The sequence below is a fragment of the Podarcis filfolensis genome (genome assembly GCF_964270895.1).
Source record: "Podarcis filfolensis genome assembly, chromosome: 16".
NCBI lineage: Eukaryota > Metazoa > Chordata > Lepidosauria > Squamata > Lacertidae > Podarcis > Podarcis filfolensis.
In genome coordinates, this window is record NC_139620.1 from 36,987,284 (window position 1) to 37,004,808 (window position 17,525).

The window sequence follows — 17,525 nt, forward strand, 5'->3', positions numbered from 1 at the left end:
GAAGGGCGGGGTATAAATAAGAATTAGCAGCAGCAGCAGCAGTAGTAGTAGTATTGTGGTGATTTCTTTCAGTAGCTTTATTCATTTGTTTGAAAACATTTTCAGGATCCTTTCTGGGCAAATGCCCATCCAAAGTGGCTTGCAGACAAAAGAAAAGATAAAAATCGGACAAAATTTAGAACCCTTGACATAAAATTACAGAACTGGAGAGAACATTAATTGAGCCAGACAGTTGCCCAGCTAACAAACACCACTCCTGCAAGGTCTGTTGAAAAGGATCAGTCTTCAGAGTATTCCGAATGCCTGCAATGTAGGAATTTGGCAGAGTCCCAATGGGAGGGAGTTCCATAGCCATGAGGCCCCCGGAGAAGGACCCCTCCCTCGCGGACACCCACCTCGCCAACCTGGAGGTGGGTGGAAGAGCAGGCACCAGGCTGGGGAAGGCCAACGCAGCTGGAAACAGTTGCTGCGACAGAGAAAAGGCTTTTGGGTTGACCCAGCAGGTGGTATTACTTGAAGACAGAAGAAAGTGCTGCTGCCCCTAACACCCAGCCCATGCTTGTGTACCAGGCAGCATTTACTGGGGTGTGCACTGGGACCAGTTAAGTTTCTGCGGAAACACAGCTGTGGGAATTCACTTCCTGAATCCCTGGTTTAGTATTATTCTGACATCCTTTCGTGCCTATACTGGCCCTGATGGGAATGGTCCCCTGTCTCTGGTAGAAAGGGAAAGAGAGAGCCCATAAGGCTTTCAACCCTCACATGATGGCAGCATTCAGATCCTCAATCTCTTCCCGGAGGCGCTTGGCTTCTTCTTGCATCTGGGATCTCTCCTGTTGAAGCTTTGCGATATATTCCACCGTCTTCTGGAGTGTGAGGGCATGGCTGATCTGCAGCAGATACAAAAAGGCACCCATTGTGAGTGAGCTCAGCAAACTTGAGAGTCAATGCAGTGAGGAGGGCAGAGTGTCAGTTCAAACCTGCACTCAACCAGGCAGCTCCCTAACCTTGAGTCAGTCCGTCAGATGCCCTCTTGGCCTAGCTTAAACCTTACAGGGTTGTTTTGTGGATAAAGGTGTGGGGAGAGAACTATGTTTACTGTGCCCTAAGGCTGTGTGCAGGGACGCGGGTGGCGCTGTGGGTTAAACCACAGAGCCTAGGACTTGCTGATCAGAAGGTCAGCGGTTCGAATCCCCGCGGCGGGGTGAGCTCCCGTTGCTCAGTCCCAGTTCCTGCCAACCTAGCAGTTCAAAAGCACATGAAAAAGCGCAAGTAGATAAATAGGTACCACTCTGGCGGGAAGGTAAACGGTGTTTCCGTGCTCTGCTTTGGTTCACCAGAAGCGGCTTAGTCATGCTGGCCACATGACCTGGAAGCTGTACACCGGCTCCCTCGGCCAGTAAAGCGAGATGAGCACCGCAACCCCAGAGTCAGTCACAACTGGACCTAATGGTCAGGGGTCCCTTTACCTTTACTTTTACCTTTAAGGCTGTGTGCCTACAAAAGTTCAAGGAAAAGGAAGGAGGATGAGAAACCACTGGTGTGTGTCCATTTGCACGCGCACACACATTTCTATGCCATGATTCTGTGGGAGTGCAGGAAACTTGCAGCATGTAGAAATGGGAGCAGATTTCAGCATTCTGAGAAGAATGTAAGAAAAGCCTGCTGGATCAGGCCAATAGCCCATCTAGTCTAGCAACCTGTTCTCAGTCGCCAACCAGATGCCTGAGGGAGACCCTCTAGGTAAAGGTAAAGGTAGCCCTGACCATTAAGTCCAGTCGCAGACGACTCTGGGGTTGCCTGAACAGCTCCTGCTCTTGTGTCTAGCCAAACCAAAATAAATTGCACTAATTAACCAAACTGGAAGAACATATGAAGACAAAAATCACTCCCATCCCAAATGATGCACATTTGCTGAGTTTATACAGGTTGCCAGACTGTATAAGTTTATACAGAACTTCACGATTTGGTGGATGCTGCCCGCAGTAGTGGGTGAGAGAGATGGAGCAGGAGATGGAGGATCCTGGCACACAGCTTACCGATTTTGAGTTTGCTGACACCAAGCTGTTCAGGGTGCTAAAGCCGATCTTGATATTGAACCTTCGCTTCTGTTCTGCTGAAATATGCTTCATCCTGCGACTCTAAACCAGGAAGAAATGTGGCTCTTTTAGTTGCTTCCATAGATGCTGCCTAACTTTCACCATCAACCTCTACAGCGGAGCTTTGCCACAATGCCAGGAAGGGCCCTTTCCCAGTGCCAACGCCAACTTCTTGGCACAACAAGCTTAATAAAAGACCAGAGACCAGCAGCTGTGAACAAGCCAAGAAGCAGCCAGGCCACAGAAAAAGGTTGGTTAGGAAGGTTCAGAGTTCGCTGGACTCAATGACAACCAGGGCGAAGACTCCAAAGCAACCCTGTCATCCTTTTGGCTTAAGGCAGCCTTTGCCAACCTGGTGCCCTCCAGATCTTTTGCACTACAGCACCCCTTAAACTGTGCTGGATGGCGCTGATGGGAGCTGAAGTTCAAAACAACTGGAGGGCACCCGGTTGGCAAAGGCTGCCTTAATGTAACTAAGACCAGGGATGTGTAAGAAAAATAAACCTTTCCCCCCACTTCCTCTGCAATCTTCATTGTTCAGTGGTACCTCGGGTTACATACACTTCAGGTTACATATGCTTCAGGTTACAGACTCCACTAACCCAGAAAAGGTACCTCGGGTTAAGAACTTTTCTTCAGGATGAGAACAGAAATCTTGCTCCGGCGGCACAGCAGCAGCAGGAGGCCCCATTAGCTAAAGTGGTGCTTCAGGTTAAGAACAGTTTCAGGTTAAGAACGGACCTCCGGAAGGAATTAAGTACTTAACCCGAGGTACCACTGTACTTTTATTTCTATACTGTAAGCTCCTTGAGGCAATGACCTGCCCTCATTCTTTGTAAAATATGTTAAGGTGTGAAACCTAAGACGCTGGCAAGTTAGCAATGTCATGTGACTTTAAGTAGTCAAGCTCGTTAAGTTGTTAAGTTGCTCAGTATATAAAGAGTGTTTGTTTTCTCTGCCTGTGGGGCGTGAAGCAAAAATGTCTGAAAGCTCCGGAGGTGTTTCTGTTATCTTTCTGCAATAAACCTGTCTTTGGAAAGACAGGCTTCCCTGTGTCGTTATTTCTTTGCTGCTGAGACTTTGAAGCTTGTACTGCAACAAGAATCTCTGCACTGGACTTCATTAATGCTCTGCAAAGAGAACTGTTGCTGGTGGCGCAGCGGAAGCGTTTACTGGACCAGTACACAGACTCTCTTAAAATAATCCTATTACTATATAAGCAACCATCCTTCAACCTATCCCAGGCTATCACATGCAGAACAGTGGATTCCTCCAGGCCATTAATGCTGTGAATAAAGGAACCACAAAAGGCCAAACCACCAACCTTAAAAGCAGTCATCTGAGGATCAGTTGCAGTTTTCCCTGAGCAGCTGTTCTGTGGGGACTGAGGGCTGGCACTGAGGTCCGAAGGGCATGGCGAGGCCTGACATTCTCGGCCTTTGAAAGAGAGGGGGGTGGGAGACAACCCATAATCAGTCCAGTGGAATTCCTGACAACAGATTAAATGATCAAGCATCAAGCTCTCTAGGGATTTGATTGATACTCTCAAGAGCATTTTTTTTAAAAAAATATCTATTTTGTTTAAAATATTATTATACCACCTTTCAAAGCAAAAGCCCTCTGAAGGTGGACAAGTAATAAAGCATAACACAAAATATACAGATGCAAGTGCAATCAACTAAAGGAGCAGCAGCACTAAAATACCATTTCAATGCAATGGTCTGGTTCAGACATAATGCTAAAGTTAAGTTAATGTTAACCATAGTTTCAAATGAGGTACCTGGTAGACAAATGCTTAACCCTTGGTTTATTACATCGCAGTTAAAAACACCAGCCAGCTCTTGAGAGTGGTTTGAATTTGTTGCTGCTCTTTACTCTGTAGCTTTTGTGTTGGTGAAGACTCTTTAACCAGAGTTAAGAAGAAGGGCCACATTCTCACATAATCCTATGACATTAATTAAGGTTTACGAACCAACTACAAACCTTGGTTAATGAGCAACCTTTAACCTGGGCTGGGTTCACACATTATGCTAAGCCAGTCTGATAAACCACACTCTTGCATTATGTGTGAACCGGGCCAATCTGGGGCTCCTTGGAATGTCTTCATTATTTTTTTCTCTGTGTCAGTAATAATGAACAAGTTTCCTCTAAAAAGGACACAATAACTGTCCTTTCCTCTGCCAGTGCACAACTCTCCCTCCCCACCTCTCTTCTCCCCCAACCTTAAACTGTCCACAACATCAATGTCTCACATTGAATATAACTAATCTATAGAAAGGACTTTGTGATCTGAAAACAGAGATGATGTACTTTTGAACCTCAAGAAAATCTTTAATAAAAACAATAAAAAAGCAATGAGTGACTTGGGTGTGATCTAGGCACATTCTTAGCTGACTCAGAGCAGAGGGAGAGTTCACTAAGCTTGCACAGAATGAACATGAGCCTGAGAACATGTCCAAAAATCCTCTGTCATTTTTCAGGAGCCCAAAGTGGATGCACAGGGGATAAATGATGCGGCAGAGTTTCGCTAAGACAGAAAGCTTGAAAGCCACTTGTTCTACAGCAGCCATGTCACTTTATTTTTATTCACCAGTAGGCAGCCTGTGAGCTACAGCAGCTCCTTTCCTCTACTCCCCATTCTCTGTTGTCCTGAGACCCCAGTCCTGGCAAGCAGGCTCCTTCAGAATACTGGGCATGTACACATGCTTGCACGCGCATAGTATCCTACTAGAACTCAAGAGACAAACCAAAGTCCAACAAAGTACATGCTGTTCACACAGAAAAGGTCCACGTTCCGTCCCTGCAGTCTCCAAGCAAAGAAATCTCTGGGAAAGGCTGCTCTCTGTCCAAGATCCTGTGTAAGGCTGCTACCAAACAGAACAGCAGACAATGCCTGGCATAAGGCAGTTTCATACAGTAATGACTGCTGTGTCTGGGATGGTCCTAGCAGTCAGAATGAACATGTGTGAGAGGGAGATCTGGCCTGCCTAACGATTTATACACTTATCCAGACATTGATATCACCAAGAGCAGCTTCACAGCACTTCCCCCAGTTTGGTTAGCTGGGCACTGACATTACCATTCAGGCACCAGTCAAAACATTTGAGCTTATCTAGGTATTTTAAAAGATTTTGCCAATTTAGCCAAAGTTTAGTCTATTTAAAAGTGTTTTCGTGTTATGGTTATTTGTTTTCTTTATCTACTACAGTCATACCTCGGGATAAATACGCTTCAGGATAAGTATTTTCGGGTTGCGCTCTGCGGCGACCCGGAAGTAACGGAGCACGTTACTTCCAGGTTTCACCGCTCATGCATGCACAGACGGTCAAAATGACGTCACGCGCATGAGCGGAAGTGGCGAAACATGACCTGCGCACACGCGCAGTCGTGTCTTATGTTCTGTTCAGGGTGAGAACAGGGCTCTGGAACGGATCCCGTTCGCATCCCCAGGTACCACTGTATTTTAAGGACCTTTTAAATCCACCCTTCATCAATTGTTCCTGGGGTGGATTACGTGTTTTAAAACAATTTAGAAAAAACAGTCCAACCAAAATAAGACTAGACCATAATCTAAATTAAGTATAGAATAAAAATTCCATCACACCAATTCCAGCAGCAGTTTTAATACATGGCTACGCAATCTACTATGTAATGTAATGGGCAGTATTTATTTCAGAATGCAGTGGTGCCCCGCAAGACGAATGCCTCGCTAAACGAAAAACCCGCAAGACGAAAGGGTTTTCCGATTTTTTAGCGGCTTCGCAAGACGAATTTCCCTATGGGCTTGCTTCGCAAGACGAAAGCCCATAGGGAAATCTCCGGGGACAGCGGGGAAGTGCAGCGCGCCTTCTCCTCTGTTCCCGGACCTGTCCTGAAGGCTTGCGGTGGGAGGTCCGGGAACAGAGGAGAAGGCGCGCAGCGCTTCTCCTCTGTTCCCGGGGCTTGCGGTGGGAGGAGGGTTTTTCCTCCCCACCGCCAACATTCAGAACAGCATTCTGAATGTTGGCGGTGGGGAGGAAAGCCCTCCTCCCACCGCAAGCCTTCAGGACAGGTCCGGGAACAGAAGGGAAGGCGCGCAGCGCTTCTCCTCTGTTCCCGGACCTGTCTTGAAGACTTGCGGTGGGAGGAAGGTTTTCCTCCCCACCGCCAACATTCAGAAGGCTGTTCTGAAGGCTGGTGGTGGGGAGAAAAGTCCTTCTCCCCCCACCAGCCTTCAGAAGAGGTCCGGGGACAGTCCGGGGACAGCCTGGTCTGAAGGCGGTCTCCATAGGAACGCATTAATTGATTTTCAATGCATTCCTATGGGAAACCGTGCTTCGCAAGACGAAAAACTCGCAAGAAGAAAAAACTTGTGGAACGAATTAATTTCGTCTTGCGAGGCACCACTGTGTTTTAAATAAATACACAAATATATATCTCTTTCCACCCATCATTCGTAAGTTGATTTCTGCAGTTGCCTCATGGGATATCAATCACGTCATACTTTTCAGATCGGTGCCTGCAGAAGAACCATTTCAACAGATGGACACACCTTGAGGAGCAAAGCTCCCCACCACACACTGTGGCTTGAGGGCCACTCTCTCTCTGACATGGGGCGCTCATGAGTGAAACAGAGCATTGCTGCAGGAAGAGTCCAGTGCTGAAAACAGAGGCTGCAGAGCAGGCCCTCAAGTTTCCCTGGAGCTGATCAAGCGCCCTCTGAATCTTTGCAAATGCCCATGCCCAAATCCTCTTGATGCACATTTGAATGCAGCAAGGGATGCTTCCATTCCAGGATTTGCATTTCTTCAACTTACTGGGTGAAGGCGAGGGGACCTGTGAGCAGGTCTTGTGGGAAGGGGCCTGCTCGCCTTTCACCAGCACTTCCTGGATTGCACTGGAAGAAAAAAGATGCGGAACAGCAGCTTGGACTGGCTGGGGGCTTGGAGACTGCTGGCCTGGGCTGCTGAGCAGAATACCGCTGTGGAATTCTGTTGCTCTGGGTGCCTGGGAACAAAATGCAGAGAGAAAAACGCAAGGCATGTCTTGTACGTTGGCACCTCCCAGCACCAGATGCCCTGCCTTCCCCCATTCCCTGCCCCAAGACAGACATTGTGCTTCTTACTCTGGCCATTCCAGAAGGTGCAATTACAACATTGGGCTGAGACATCCTTGGGGCCCAAACCCCTTCTCTTTTCAATGGCGCTGGAGTTACAATCACAGCTCTGGACTGTCCCTGAAAGGCAGCTGAAAAACACAGCAGAAGGAGGAACCAGGAGAGGAAGAACAAGAGAACCACAACCTAGGGAAGGAGCATCCTTTGATGGAGCCACATTGGGGGTTTCCATCCAGCACTTAAAACACACCATTTTAAGTATGACATTATTCTTATGTTTTCAACATGTCCACACATAAGCTTATCCCTGGCTAAAAGTGAAAAATTGTGGTTGTGGAATTAGAACAGACCTGTTGAAATCAATGAGACTATATTCCACCTACTCTAATAGTCCACCTACTCCACAAGGAAGTATTGATCTAATCCAATGATTTTCGCCTCCTGTGCTCTGCACTGTCCTTCAGAACATGGAGAGATGGAAGTGCAAATAACTGGATTACAGTCCATGGCATGGCATGGTACACTTGATATATGGACCAGTTCATTTTGTGACACATGTGGTCCAATCCAGTTCAAGTGTATATAGACACAGTGTGAGTAGTAACCCCTCTGTGGGTCACCACTCATCATTTTTTGGTCACATGTACAACCTTAAGAACTGAGCTCAGGAGCAAATGGTTATTTCCATTTCTAACAGACTTTGGCTGCGCACGTCTGCCCTTGGCCAGGATTCAGCTCTGGCTCCTAGTGCAAGGCGCTGATTGGCTAGATTCTGTGACAATCACAAACTACCTCCTCAGTGGTATTTTTTAAAAGAAAAGACAGATTTTTAAAAAGTTCCAGCTATTTAATGGGGAGAAATGGCACAAGTCTAGAGCATGAGGAAAGAGATATAAAGAAACAGGAAATGAAATGCTGGAGCCAGATAATTATGACACAGTTGATTAAATTAGTGTCACAGGAATAGGGTGGGTCTTAAAAACACACTCAGTTGTCAAAGGCCAAGGTAAAGATTATCTCACCCCTTATATACCCAATCAATCACTGCATTCTGCAGGTGAAGGCCTCCTGCAGATGCCAGGAATTCCCTCGCCTGGAATATTAGACCAACACCGTCTCGGTTGTCTTTTTGGCGCCTAGTGAAGACTTTCATCTTCCAACAAGCCTTTTAAGTTGAAATTTTCCCCAGTCTGCATCTGTACTGGAATTGTTTTAGTATGTTTGTCACTTGCTACCCTGGGCTTCTTTGGGAGAAAGGGTGGGAAATTAATTAACAAACAAATCAATAACAAAGAGGAGCGTCTTCAGCACACATCAGAAACTATACAGTATAACCACGGAGCTGCCACAGGGAGTGCCCTCTTATGGGCTGCTTGCATGAACTTCTGAGGGTGGTAGAACTACCAAGAGGATTTCCCTCTGCTGAGCTTAACACCTGAGAAGGTTTTAAAGGAGAGAGTTGGTCTTTCAGCTATTTGGGGCCTATGTGTGTTATTTAGACAAGGGGTGTGTGTGTGTATGAAAGGAGAGCTCACCCCACAGCAGGGCGGGAGGGAAGCTCTGGTTCCTGATTGTACCTATTCCTGACTGCAAGATCTGAACACAGGCTTAAGTATTTATTTATGTGAGGCACAGGGACTACAGACTAAGAACATGAGGTAGGTTTGCCATTTTGCCACAATGGTGCTCTATGGAAATCCCAACACAATGCATCTATCCCCAAATGCACCCTTTTGGAAACTAAAGCCATTACTGAAGTATCAAAACCATCACACTTCTCTAGGATATTTGCAGTGACACTCTACATGGAAAACAAAATAGCAAATGAGTATTTGAACCGATACGTCAGTCTTACTTATCTTTAAAGTATGCACTTTAACACTGTGAAATCTCTGTTATTCTCAATTATCCAAAACAGTCTTTTAAAATAATACAAATAATGTCAAAATTACAAAAAGAGAAGAACAGCTCCAGCTGATTAGCTGGCACCATCCTGTGGAGAAAGCTGAGATCTTAAAAATTATCTCTTTCAGTTCAGGCTTTCAGGCCCATTAAATAATTAAGCTTCGGAATGTATCAGAAGCAGGTCAGTAGCCTCATGTTACAAGAGGGGGAAACGAGTCACAGACTGGGAGAGTTGCTTGCCCAGAGCTCTTGAATAACAAGAAGGCCAGCGGTGGCACCTAGGAGCTATTGGAGACCCCCGGAGAGGCTCAGCAGTAAAGCCCCTGTCCCATTTGCAATGCCTGCCAGCTGCAGTTATGGACAAGGGCAGAGAAAGGCCTCTGCGGAGCCAGCTGGAGGACACTGCTCTGAGCAAGTTCGACTGATGTGGCCCCTTAGCATACGCCAGCCTGGTGGCACCAGGCACCCGCGCCTATATGGCAAAAGGAGGTTTCATAAAGACAGCAAGAAATTGATGAAACTTGGGCATTTAAATAAAAATAACAAAATTGGACTATGAAATATTTATTTTTTAAAATGACTTGCTTTACTCTTCCTGCATGATTGTGTTTACTCTTTGTTCCTTCTTCATGAACAATTTTACACAGAAGCCAGCAAAATGCATTTTTGTGGGGAGGGGGTATGTCCCATCCCAAGTGGCTGGGCTCAGCTACTCAAGCAGAGTCTGGTGGCAGCAACGCTTCAGGATGAGAACAGAAATTGCGTGGCGGCAGTGGGAGGCCCCATTAGCTAAAGTGGTACCACAGGTTAAGAACAGTTTCAGGTTAAGAACGGACCTCCAGAACGAATTAAGTTCTTAACCCGAGGTACCACTGTAGTTGCCCTAGTGTTATTTTTCTCCAGGCCTGATGCCACGCTGTTAGTTTATAAACCTGGAACAGGAGCCAAAGTTCCATGTGACTAGTTGCACATGGCCAAGGAGGCTTTGTGTGTCCTGAGCAGTCGATTACCACCCCATAACGTTGTGGGGAGTTTCATAAACAGTTTGCAATACGGAAGGGAGGGAGATGCCTCTGAAGACTGGGTTCTTCCTTTCATGGCCTGCTTGTGGGCTTCCTGGAGGCAACCTATCTATATATGACTTTTTCATCTTTACCAAGGTCTGCTATTTAAAAGTCAAACATCCCACTGTCTCCACACAGGCCCTTTTGCACTCACCTAAAACAGTATGCTGAGTATCTGAGGAATATTTTTCAGGATGAAGGTTTGTCCCCAGACTTGCAGGGGGCCTGACACACGCACACACACACAGACTGGCAAGCACCCAAACTCTGTAAGCCTTGTTTGCAGACAGATTGGTAGCACTTGTGATGCCTGACTGCACCTGGCCCCAACCCAATGGGGCATTCCAGGACCACTCACCTGGGGCAATGAAGGCATCTTTCAAGACCAAGGAGACGGTTTCTGGCTTTCGAGCAGGCACTATCTTTTGCAGCTTTTTGGACCTCGTCCCACCACTGGCCACTGGGAGTGCGAAGGTGGGACGTGGCTGCAGCAGAGGCTGTCTTTGTGCCACAGCAGTCTGGAGGGTCAGGCTGCAAGGCACTCCTCCCCCTGGCTGCTGGGTTGCCAGGAGGCCAGCCTGGCTCTGGCTGAAGGTGGTGGCTGGGACATTGTGCGTCGGAGTGGCTGAGGCTGTGTGAGTGATCACCGAAGATTTGAGCCCAAACTTTGGGACCTCTGAAGCAGCAAACATGGACCCCTGCGAAGCCATGCTGGCATTCAGAGGCAGCGCAGTCTGCTGCGGCAGCGTCTGGGGCAGCACGCCTGGCTGAAGGAGCGGCACCAGACCCGGGAATGGAGACAGGAACTGTGGCTGGCTGCTCAGAGGGGGTTCAGAATTGAAGTTGGAGGGCTGCAGGAAGGAGTCCGCCCCACTCCTCAGGCCAAGGCACTGGCTGGCACCAACGTCCGTTGCAGAGGGAATGATACGGGCAGGAACTGGGGTGGTGACAAGCCCTTCGCTGAGGTTCACTGGGGGAAGTGTGTTGGGCAAAGAACCCGAAGAGAGGTCGGATGTCTGAAAAAGAGAGGGAAGAGGCACGTTAAATGTGGCCAGATACCAGGTGGGATGTTCTATATTTCTAAACTGGTAAGTATTGGGGGGGAGAAATAGGACCCAGATCGGACTCCACTGTTGACATTACCCACCATCACAAGTAATTCTTACTAAAGTTACATGCTCTTCCCTGCTCCATTATTAGCTATTAAGATAAAACCATGTTAGTTATTACAGCCTGCCTGCTGGAGTGAATAGAGCAGAGATAGCCAAACTGTTGCCCATCAGATGCTGTTGGACTACAATTCCCAGCAGCCTTAATCAGAATTACAAAAGGTAAAAGATGATGGGACTTGTAGTCCAGCAACACCTAAAGGGCACCCATTTGTATTACGTCAGTTACCCAGTCTTTGACTGGGGAGATCTGGGTTCAAGTCCCTGCTTTATATGGAAACTTGTTCGGTGACCCTGGGACACTTGATCTCTTGGCCTAGCCTACCTCACAAGATTGCTGTGTAGATAGAATGGGAGGAATGGAAGAAGGGCAGAACAAGTAACTTGTAAGTAACAAGTAACTTGTGGCCTGAAAGAAAAATGCACACACCCCTAACTTGAGTTACAAAAATGTCCCTGCTTCATCATCTGCGCCTACTTTTCATACTCACAGGTGATCACAGTTAGGACCAAACAGCTAGAGTCACACACACACCAGCTCATGTAGTAAGATCTATAGTTATATGAGTCCAAAATGGGCACCAACTCATTCTGAATTAAGAGAAGCCATGCTGCTTAGAGTTACCCTAAGGATATTTTATAAATTCAGATAAATAAATAAAAGTCATCTGGGAATATTTGTTCAGATAAATATGCCCAGCTGTGGTGCTGACCGGCTGACAGCCCAAAGGCATGGAGAATGCACATGAAAATCAAAGACCAGACTACCTTGACTCTAGGAAGACTTCTTAGGAAACTGCTTCTACTGAGTCAGGTGACTGAGATCTACCTCACACAGTATTATTTACTCACTAGCTGTCGGCAACTATCCAGGGTTTCAGCTGGGGGACATTTCCCAGCCTTGCAGGGAGACTAAACCTTCCTCATGCAAAGCACACACTCAAACTGCCACTGAGCAACAATTCTTCCCCATCCTTACCTGGGAAGAATGGCTGCAGGTGTCTTCCAGGGCAGAGCTGGCAGTAGGAGTGATGGGGGTTGCATTGAAGTAACTAGGACGACTGGAAGAGAAAAGATCTGGGCAAAGATTGGGGGGGGGGGAGGCAAATATTACAATCACTTCTGGATATTCTTATTCATTTTACAGCTGCACTTTAAATAGATTTAAATAAACAGAAAACCTTTGTTACGCACCAGGAAATAAAAAAGAAAAGAACACCTTCCGCACTAAAAACCTATTTTTATTTTATTTCTATTTATACATAGTTGTCCTACTTTTAATGCAAGCTATCCCAAGTAGCTTAACCACTGTTACATATTTTTATTAAGACTTTCACTCTGCCTTTCCAAAGGCTTAGAATCCAACAATAAAACCCAAGTAAAGGTGGTGATGACGACGACCACAATAACAACAACAGGGCCTTTCTACCCCTTCAGCATTCTTCCACATGTGCAGACCAATCTAGAGAGAGGTCCATTGCCAGTGAGGGTACTGCTGCTTTGCCTACAGAAGGGTCAATGTTCATACCCCCTAAACTCTGAATAGAAGCAATGTTGCTAAATGGAATGCACCTCTATTCTCAGCACAGTGGTGTTGCTGGTGATGTTAATCACACCCAAATGTTGACTGTCAGTCTAAAACCAGTGGAACAGTACATACCTCCTCTTGGAGGAACTACGCCTTATAGGAACAAACTCTGGATACTCCAAAATCCAGATAGCAGAGGGCAACGCAGCAAAATATTAGCATAACCTAATACTTTCAATATACAGCTTCATAAACGATACCAGGGGAAATCTGTGCTGGCAAACAAGAGTGTGTAACCCCTGCAAAATTCTTACCTTGAAAAAACTCAAAAGTATCCATACAATTTGGTTGGAGAGGGCTGAGTCCTGGCTGAATCATGTCAGCATTTCCTAAGTGTGCTGGAAAATTTCAAAGAGAGAAAGAGTGAGAAGGTGTACTGGAGAGCTTCTAGACCAGGGTGCTGGCCAGCCACAATCAGCATGGCCAATGGTCAGGGATGATGGGAGTTGTAGTCCTGCAGCATCAGGAAAGCACCAGTTTAGCTAACCCTGTTCTTGATTCTCTGTGGTGCCCTCTAATGCTTTGGAATACATAAGTTCTCATAAGCCCAAGGCAGCATGACCAATGGCCAGGGATAATAGGAATTGTAGTCCACAACATCTGGGCACTGTGCTGAATACACTTAGTATGGATGACTCTGGGAAACTGAGGTTGAGGGTGGTACAGGCATCACCAATACTGCACCAGTGTGCCCAACTGCCCAAAAGCAAGCTGTGGGGGGGGTGGGGGGGTGGAGAGCAGGAGATCTGGAGCCCAACAACTAATACCTGGAGTTTGGGTCCCCTGGGATACAGCACCAGAGCCAGCCCAACTTCTCTGTGTTTTCTGTCTCCTATTGCTACCCTCCCCATTTACATAACAAGAGCAACATTGTGATCTGAAAAGCTGGGAAACTGATGGCAGCATGGTACAAAACATGGTCGCTTCCCCTCCAAGGCAGTGATGATCAAATCTCCTATTTTCAGGAAACAATTTCTACACTACCTAATATGTCCCCCAAACCCAAGGGATATCTGAAGATTCGGCAGGGTGTGTGGAAGACCGCATAAAGTAGAGCAGCTCACACAGGGCACGGGAGGGTTTCCGGACACTTTCTACCACCTCACATCAACTGAGAGCATGTCCAAGAATACTGCCAATTCTCCCCCTGTGCCTGAGTGTTTTGTGGGCGGGTTGGAAGTAATGGGTGTGGTTTGCTAGGCACAAAGAAAGCTGCCTTTCTTTCCATGGAATCAGACCACCACCTGGGTGCCTGGAACCACAGTGCCTCCCCCCAGAGGCTCTTTCACTGAACCTCTCACCAAGGACTATTCTCTGGATTAGAAACTATTCCTCTAAAGAAAATAATCTACCTTGACCTCTAGATTCAAGACAAGGTTCTACCAATTTCTCACCTTTGCCCCCCCCCCCCCAACTTAAGGAATGGAAAGAAACGAGTGTTTAATGTCTAAAGTGAGTGGGATTTGCCTGGAAGTTCTTCCCCTAACCTCTGACGCCTACATGGGTGGGCCTGTGATCAAGGAAGATAATCTTTAAAAAAAATAATTAAAAGCTTACTGACATAAACTCATACAGAATACAATAAAAATTATGGATATGGCAAATAAAAACAAATGCGAAACTAGAAAAGATAAAACACAGATACAGAAGAGATGTAATTCTATGTATAGTCAAGAGATACCCCTTTAAATATTCCAAGGCAAGATGCTGTGGTCTTTTTTTAAACTATCCCAATATTGGTGGCTGCTAGGAAGCACATTTGGAAGTAAGACTGCAAGGTACTTCCTCGCCCCCCAAAACAGGAAAGAACTTGGAAGCACTTGGAAACCTATTCTGTGGAATTCCTTCTCCACAGATGATCCAGGAAAGGGCAAGCTTCTCTTACCTATCTCTCTGGGATTTGGCCAAGAGAGCGGCTGGTGAGACGACAGTGTGGAGAAGAGGGTGTCTGGCAGCTCTGACATAAGCATGTCTGTGCTGAAGAGGCAGTCCAGTTCCATAGGGACTGGTGTTTCCCTGCCGTATGTCTCTTTGTGCCAGAGGAACGTGTCATCATCCTGGTCAGGGGAGGGAGAGAAAAGTTAAAACAGGGCCCAGTTTGGATGTCAGTATGTGCAATTTTAGTGGGGACTGTCATGTTTTGTATTACTGTCTTTGTGGTTTGGATTGTACGACACCTTGAGTTTCTTTGAAAATACATTTTAAAACAAAAATAATACATTAAAAGAAGCAGGAGTGTCTGGAGCTGCACCCAGCTCGCAAGGAGTCCACAAGGCATAAAACTCAGCAATTTCCTTTCTCAATTGAGAGGAGAGTCACAGAGCACATTCTGCAATGAGCAAATCTTTGGGGATATGGTATCTTTCAAGGAGACCTCGACGCACATCTTTCAGTTAAGTCATGGGCATCCTGGTTGGCTCAGCTGCAGCTGCGAGCAAGAAAAACCCAACTCATAGTGGATTTTCTATAGAATAATCAATAGGACCATTAAAGAACTTTGGAATGCAAAATGGTGCTCAATTCAGTGAATTTTACTGGTTACAACACCCCTCACTTCCCCTCTGACCTGCAGACTGCCCTGGTTTCACACCTAATTTTTAAGCAAAAATAAGAAGAGAAGAATACCTTCTTCTTAACAGTGCTGGGATTTCACTTTTTAAATACTTTCAGGCCTAACGAACAACAAACAAAACAAGAGCAAACTCAACACCTACCCGGACCAAGCTGGAGAGGTCTTCATCTTTATGTTTCTGCAACTGAAGAAGAAAAAAAGATATTTTCCCCCCACAGAATTACAACACAGTTCTAGAGTTACCATGAACTGGAGCTCCTATTTGTGTGAGGAATTCTTACTGCCTTGAAGCAAAGTATTTTATTTATCATTCAGAGCTGGTCTGCCCATGAGGTGGGGTGAGGCAGCCACAAAGAGAGGTATAAGCCCAAGAGAGGCTGTGCCACCACAGGCTCTCTGCCCACCCGGCTGCCAGGCAGTGGCACCAATTTCCAGTGAGATCTGGGCCATGAACAAGAAACCCTATCTAATCCTGAAAGTGACCCTCCAGGATGTTATTCCAAGTCTATTGTGAGTTAGGAGTGTAACAACTACTATCCCTGAAGTTTCCTGGGAGAAAGGAGAAGCAAGGGAAGTGAGATAAACGAAGCAATGTCAACAACTCGACAAAGGCCTGGTTGCCAGCGGAACAGTGATAGAAATGTGACATTAGAGGCTCAAAAGGCCTGGGCACCTGGGGCACCCCAAGGTACCGTATTTTTCCATCTGTAAGAAGCTCCCATGTATAAGACACTCCTACTATCCGTGTATAAGATGCCCCCTAATTTTTGACATTATTTTTCAGGGGAGAAACCTAGTCTTATACACGGAAAAATATGGTAATTGCGGGGGAGCAGATCACAGTATGGAGCCATGCATGTTTACCATCCTATGACCTGCAATCTTTCCTGATGTATGTAGAAGGATGTTTATGTTTTAAGAATATTTAGATGTTTTAGGACTCTCTTTGTGTGCTTTACCTATAATAAAAAGGTAAAGGGACCCCTGATCATTAGGTCCAGTCGTGGCCGACTCTGGGGTTGCGGCGCTCATCTCGCTTTATTGGCTGAGGGAGCTGGCGTACAGCTTCCGGGTCTTGTGGCCAGCATGACTAAGTTGCTTCTGGTGAACCAGAGCAGCGCATGGAAACACCGTTTACCTTCCCACCGGAGCGGTACCTATTTATCTACTTGTTCTAATTCTTATTAACTGGCCGTTTGGATAGAACAACTGCGTTGAGTTGAGCTCTGCCCAATTGCAATAGCTACAATAAATTCTGGGTTCCTCCTGGATACTGGACTTGAATTCATTTCCTTGGTTGCATGTTTTATTTAAAAGATCCCTCACCTGGGTTAACGAACAGCGTGGTATAGAAGCAAATTCTTACCACAGGTTGGATGACCACCTGTCGTGTATGATGCAGTTGGGATTCCTGCATTGCAGGCTAGATGACCCTCGGGGTCCCTTCCAACTCTACAGTTCGATGATACTTGGACTATTCAGGTGAACCAGGACAATATGAGTGACAACAGAATGCACAAATCAGTACAAAATTAACATTTTATTGTTTGGGGCCAGCATATTTCTACTAATACAGTTGAATTACCAACCCTTTTCATTCTTAAGCCTTCACTGGTAAGCTGAAACTTTTCCTTCCTTTCTGGAGGCAATTGAGAAGATATTGATGTACTTCCAAATTGAAAACTGGGTGTGAAAAAACATACCCTTTTTTTGAAGTAGGTTCTCCACTTGTGGTACTCTCGGATTACTACTTCTATCCGCCGTTTCCAATACTTCCCTTCTGTTGCAATAGCCTGAGGAAGAAAAATGTTTAAAAAAATAAAGTACAGTGGGCCCATCACTTGTGCTCACTTTACACCTGTGATTGCAACCTTACGTGGGCACAGGGGGCAGGGAGGAATCAATAAATAAAGAGTGGGAGAAACCCATTCCCCACTCTTCATTTATTTCTCTACCACCTACCCACTCAACAGGTTTTCCTTGCTTATTGGGCTCTGGGAAGGTTGTAATTCCCAAAGAGGTTTAAAAACCAA

The 17,525-nt window shown here is 46.2% G+C and overlaps 1 protein-coding gene across 2 annotated transcripts in view; it reads right to left on the reverse strand.

The window, feature by feature from the left end:
• Positions 1-17,525, reverse strand: part of MLXIP (MLX interacting protein) — a 56,788-nt gene that overhangs the window by 9,260 nt on the left and 30,003 nt on the right. Inside the window, exons 4-14 of one of the 2 annotated variants that reach the window (XM_083589941.1) lie at positions 17,196-17,285; positions 15,635-15,676; positions 14,806-14,977; positions 13,175-13,258; positions 12,312-12,409; positions 10,522-11,179; positions 7,204-7,325; positions 6,896-7,085; positions 3,424-3,536; positions 2,040-2,141; positions 763-890 (exon numbers count right to left, since the gene is read on the reverse strand). In XM_083589941.1, coding sequence (XP_083446067.1) covers positions 763-890; positions 2,040-2,141; positions 3,424-3,536; positions 6,896-7,085; positions 7,204-7,325; positions 10,522-11,179; positions 12,312-12,409; positions 13,175-13,258; positions 14,806-14,977; positions 15,635-15,676; positions 17,196-17,285 — 1,799 coding nt within the window. The remainder of the gene's footprint in view (positions 1-762; positions 891-2,039; positions 2,142-3,423; positions 3,537-6,895; positions 7,086-7,203; positions 7,326-10,521; positions 11,180-12,311; positions 12,410-13,174; positions 13,259-14,805; positions 14,978-15,634; positions 15,677-17,195; positions 17,286-17,525) is intronic. The other variant, XM_083589942.1, reaches the window with a different exon arrangement.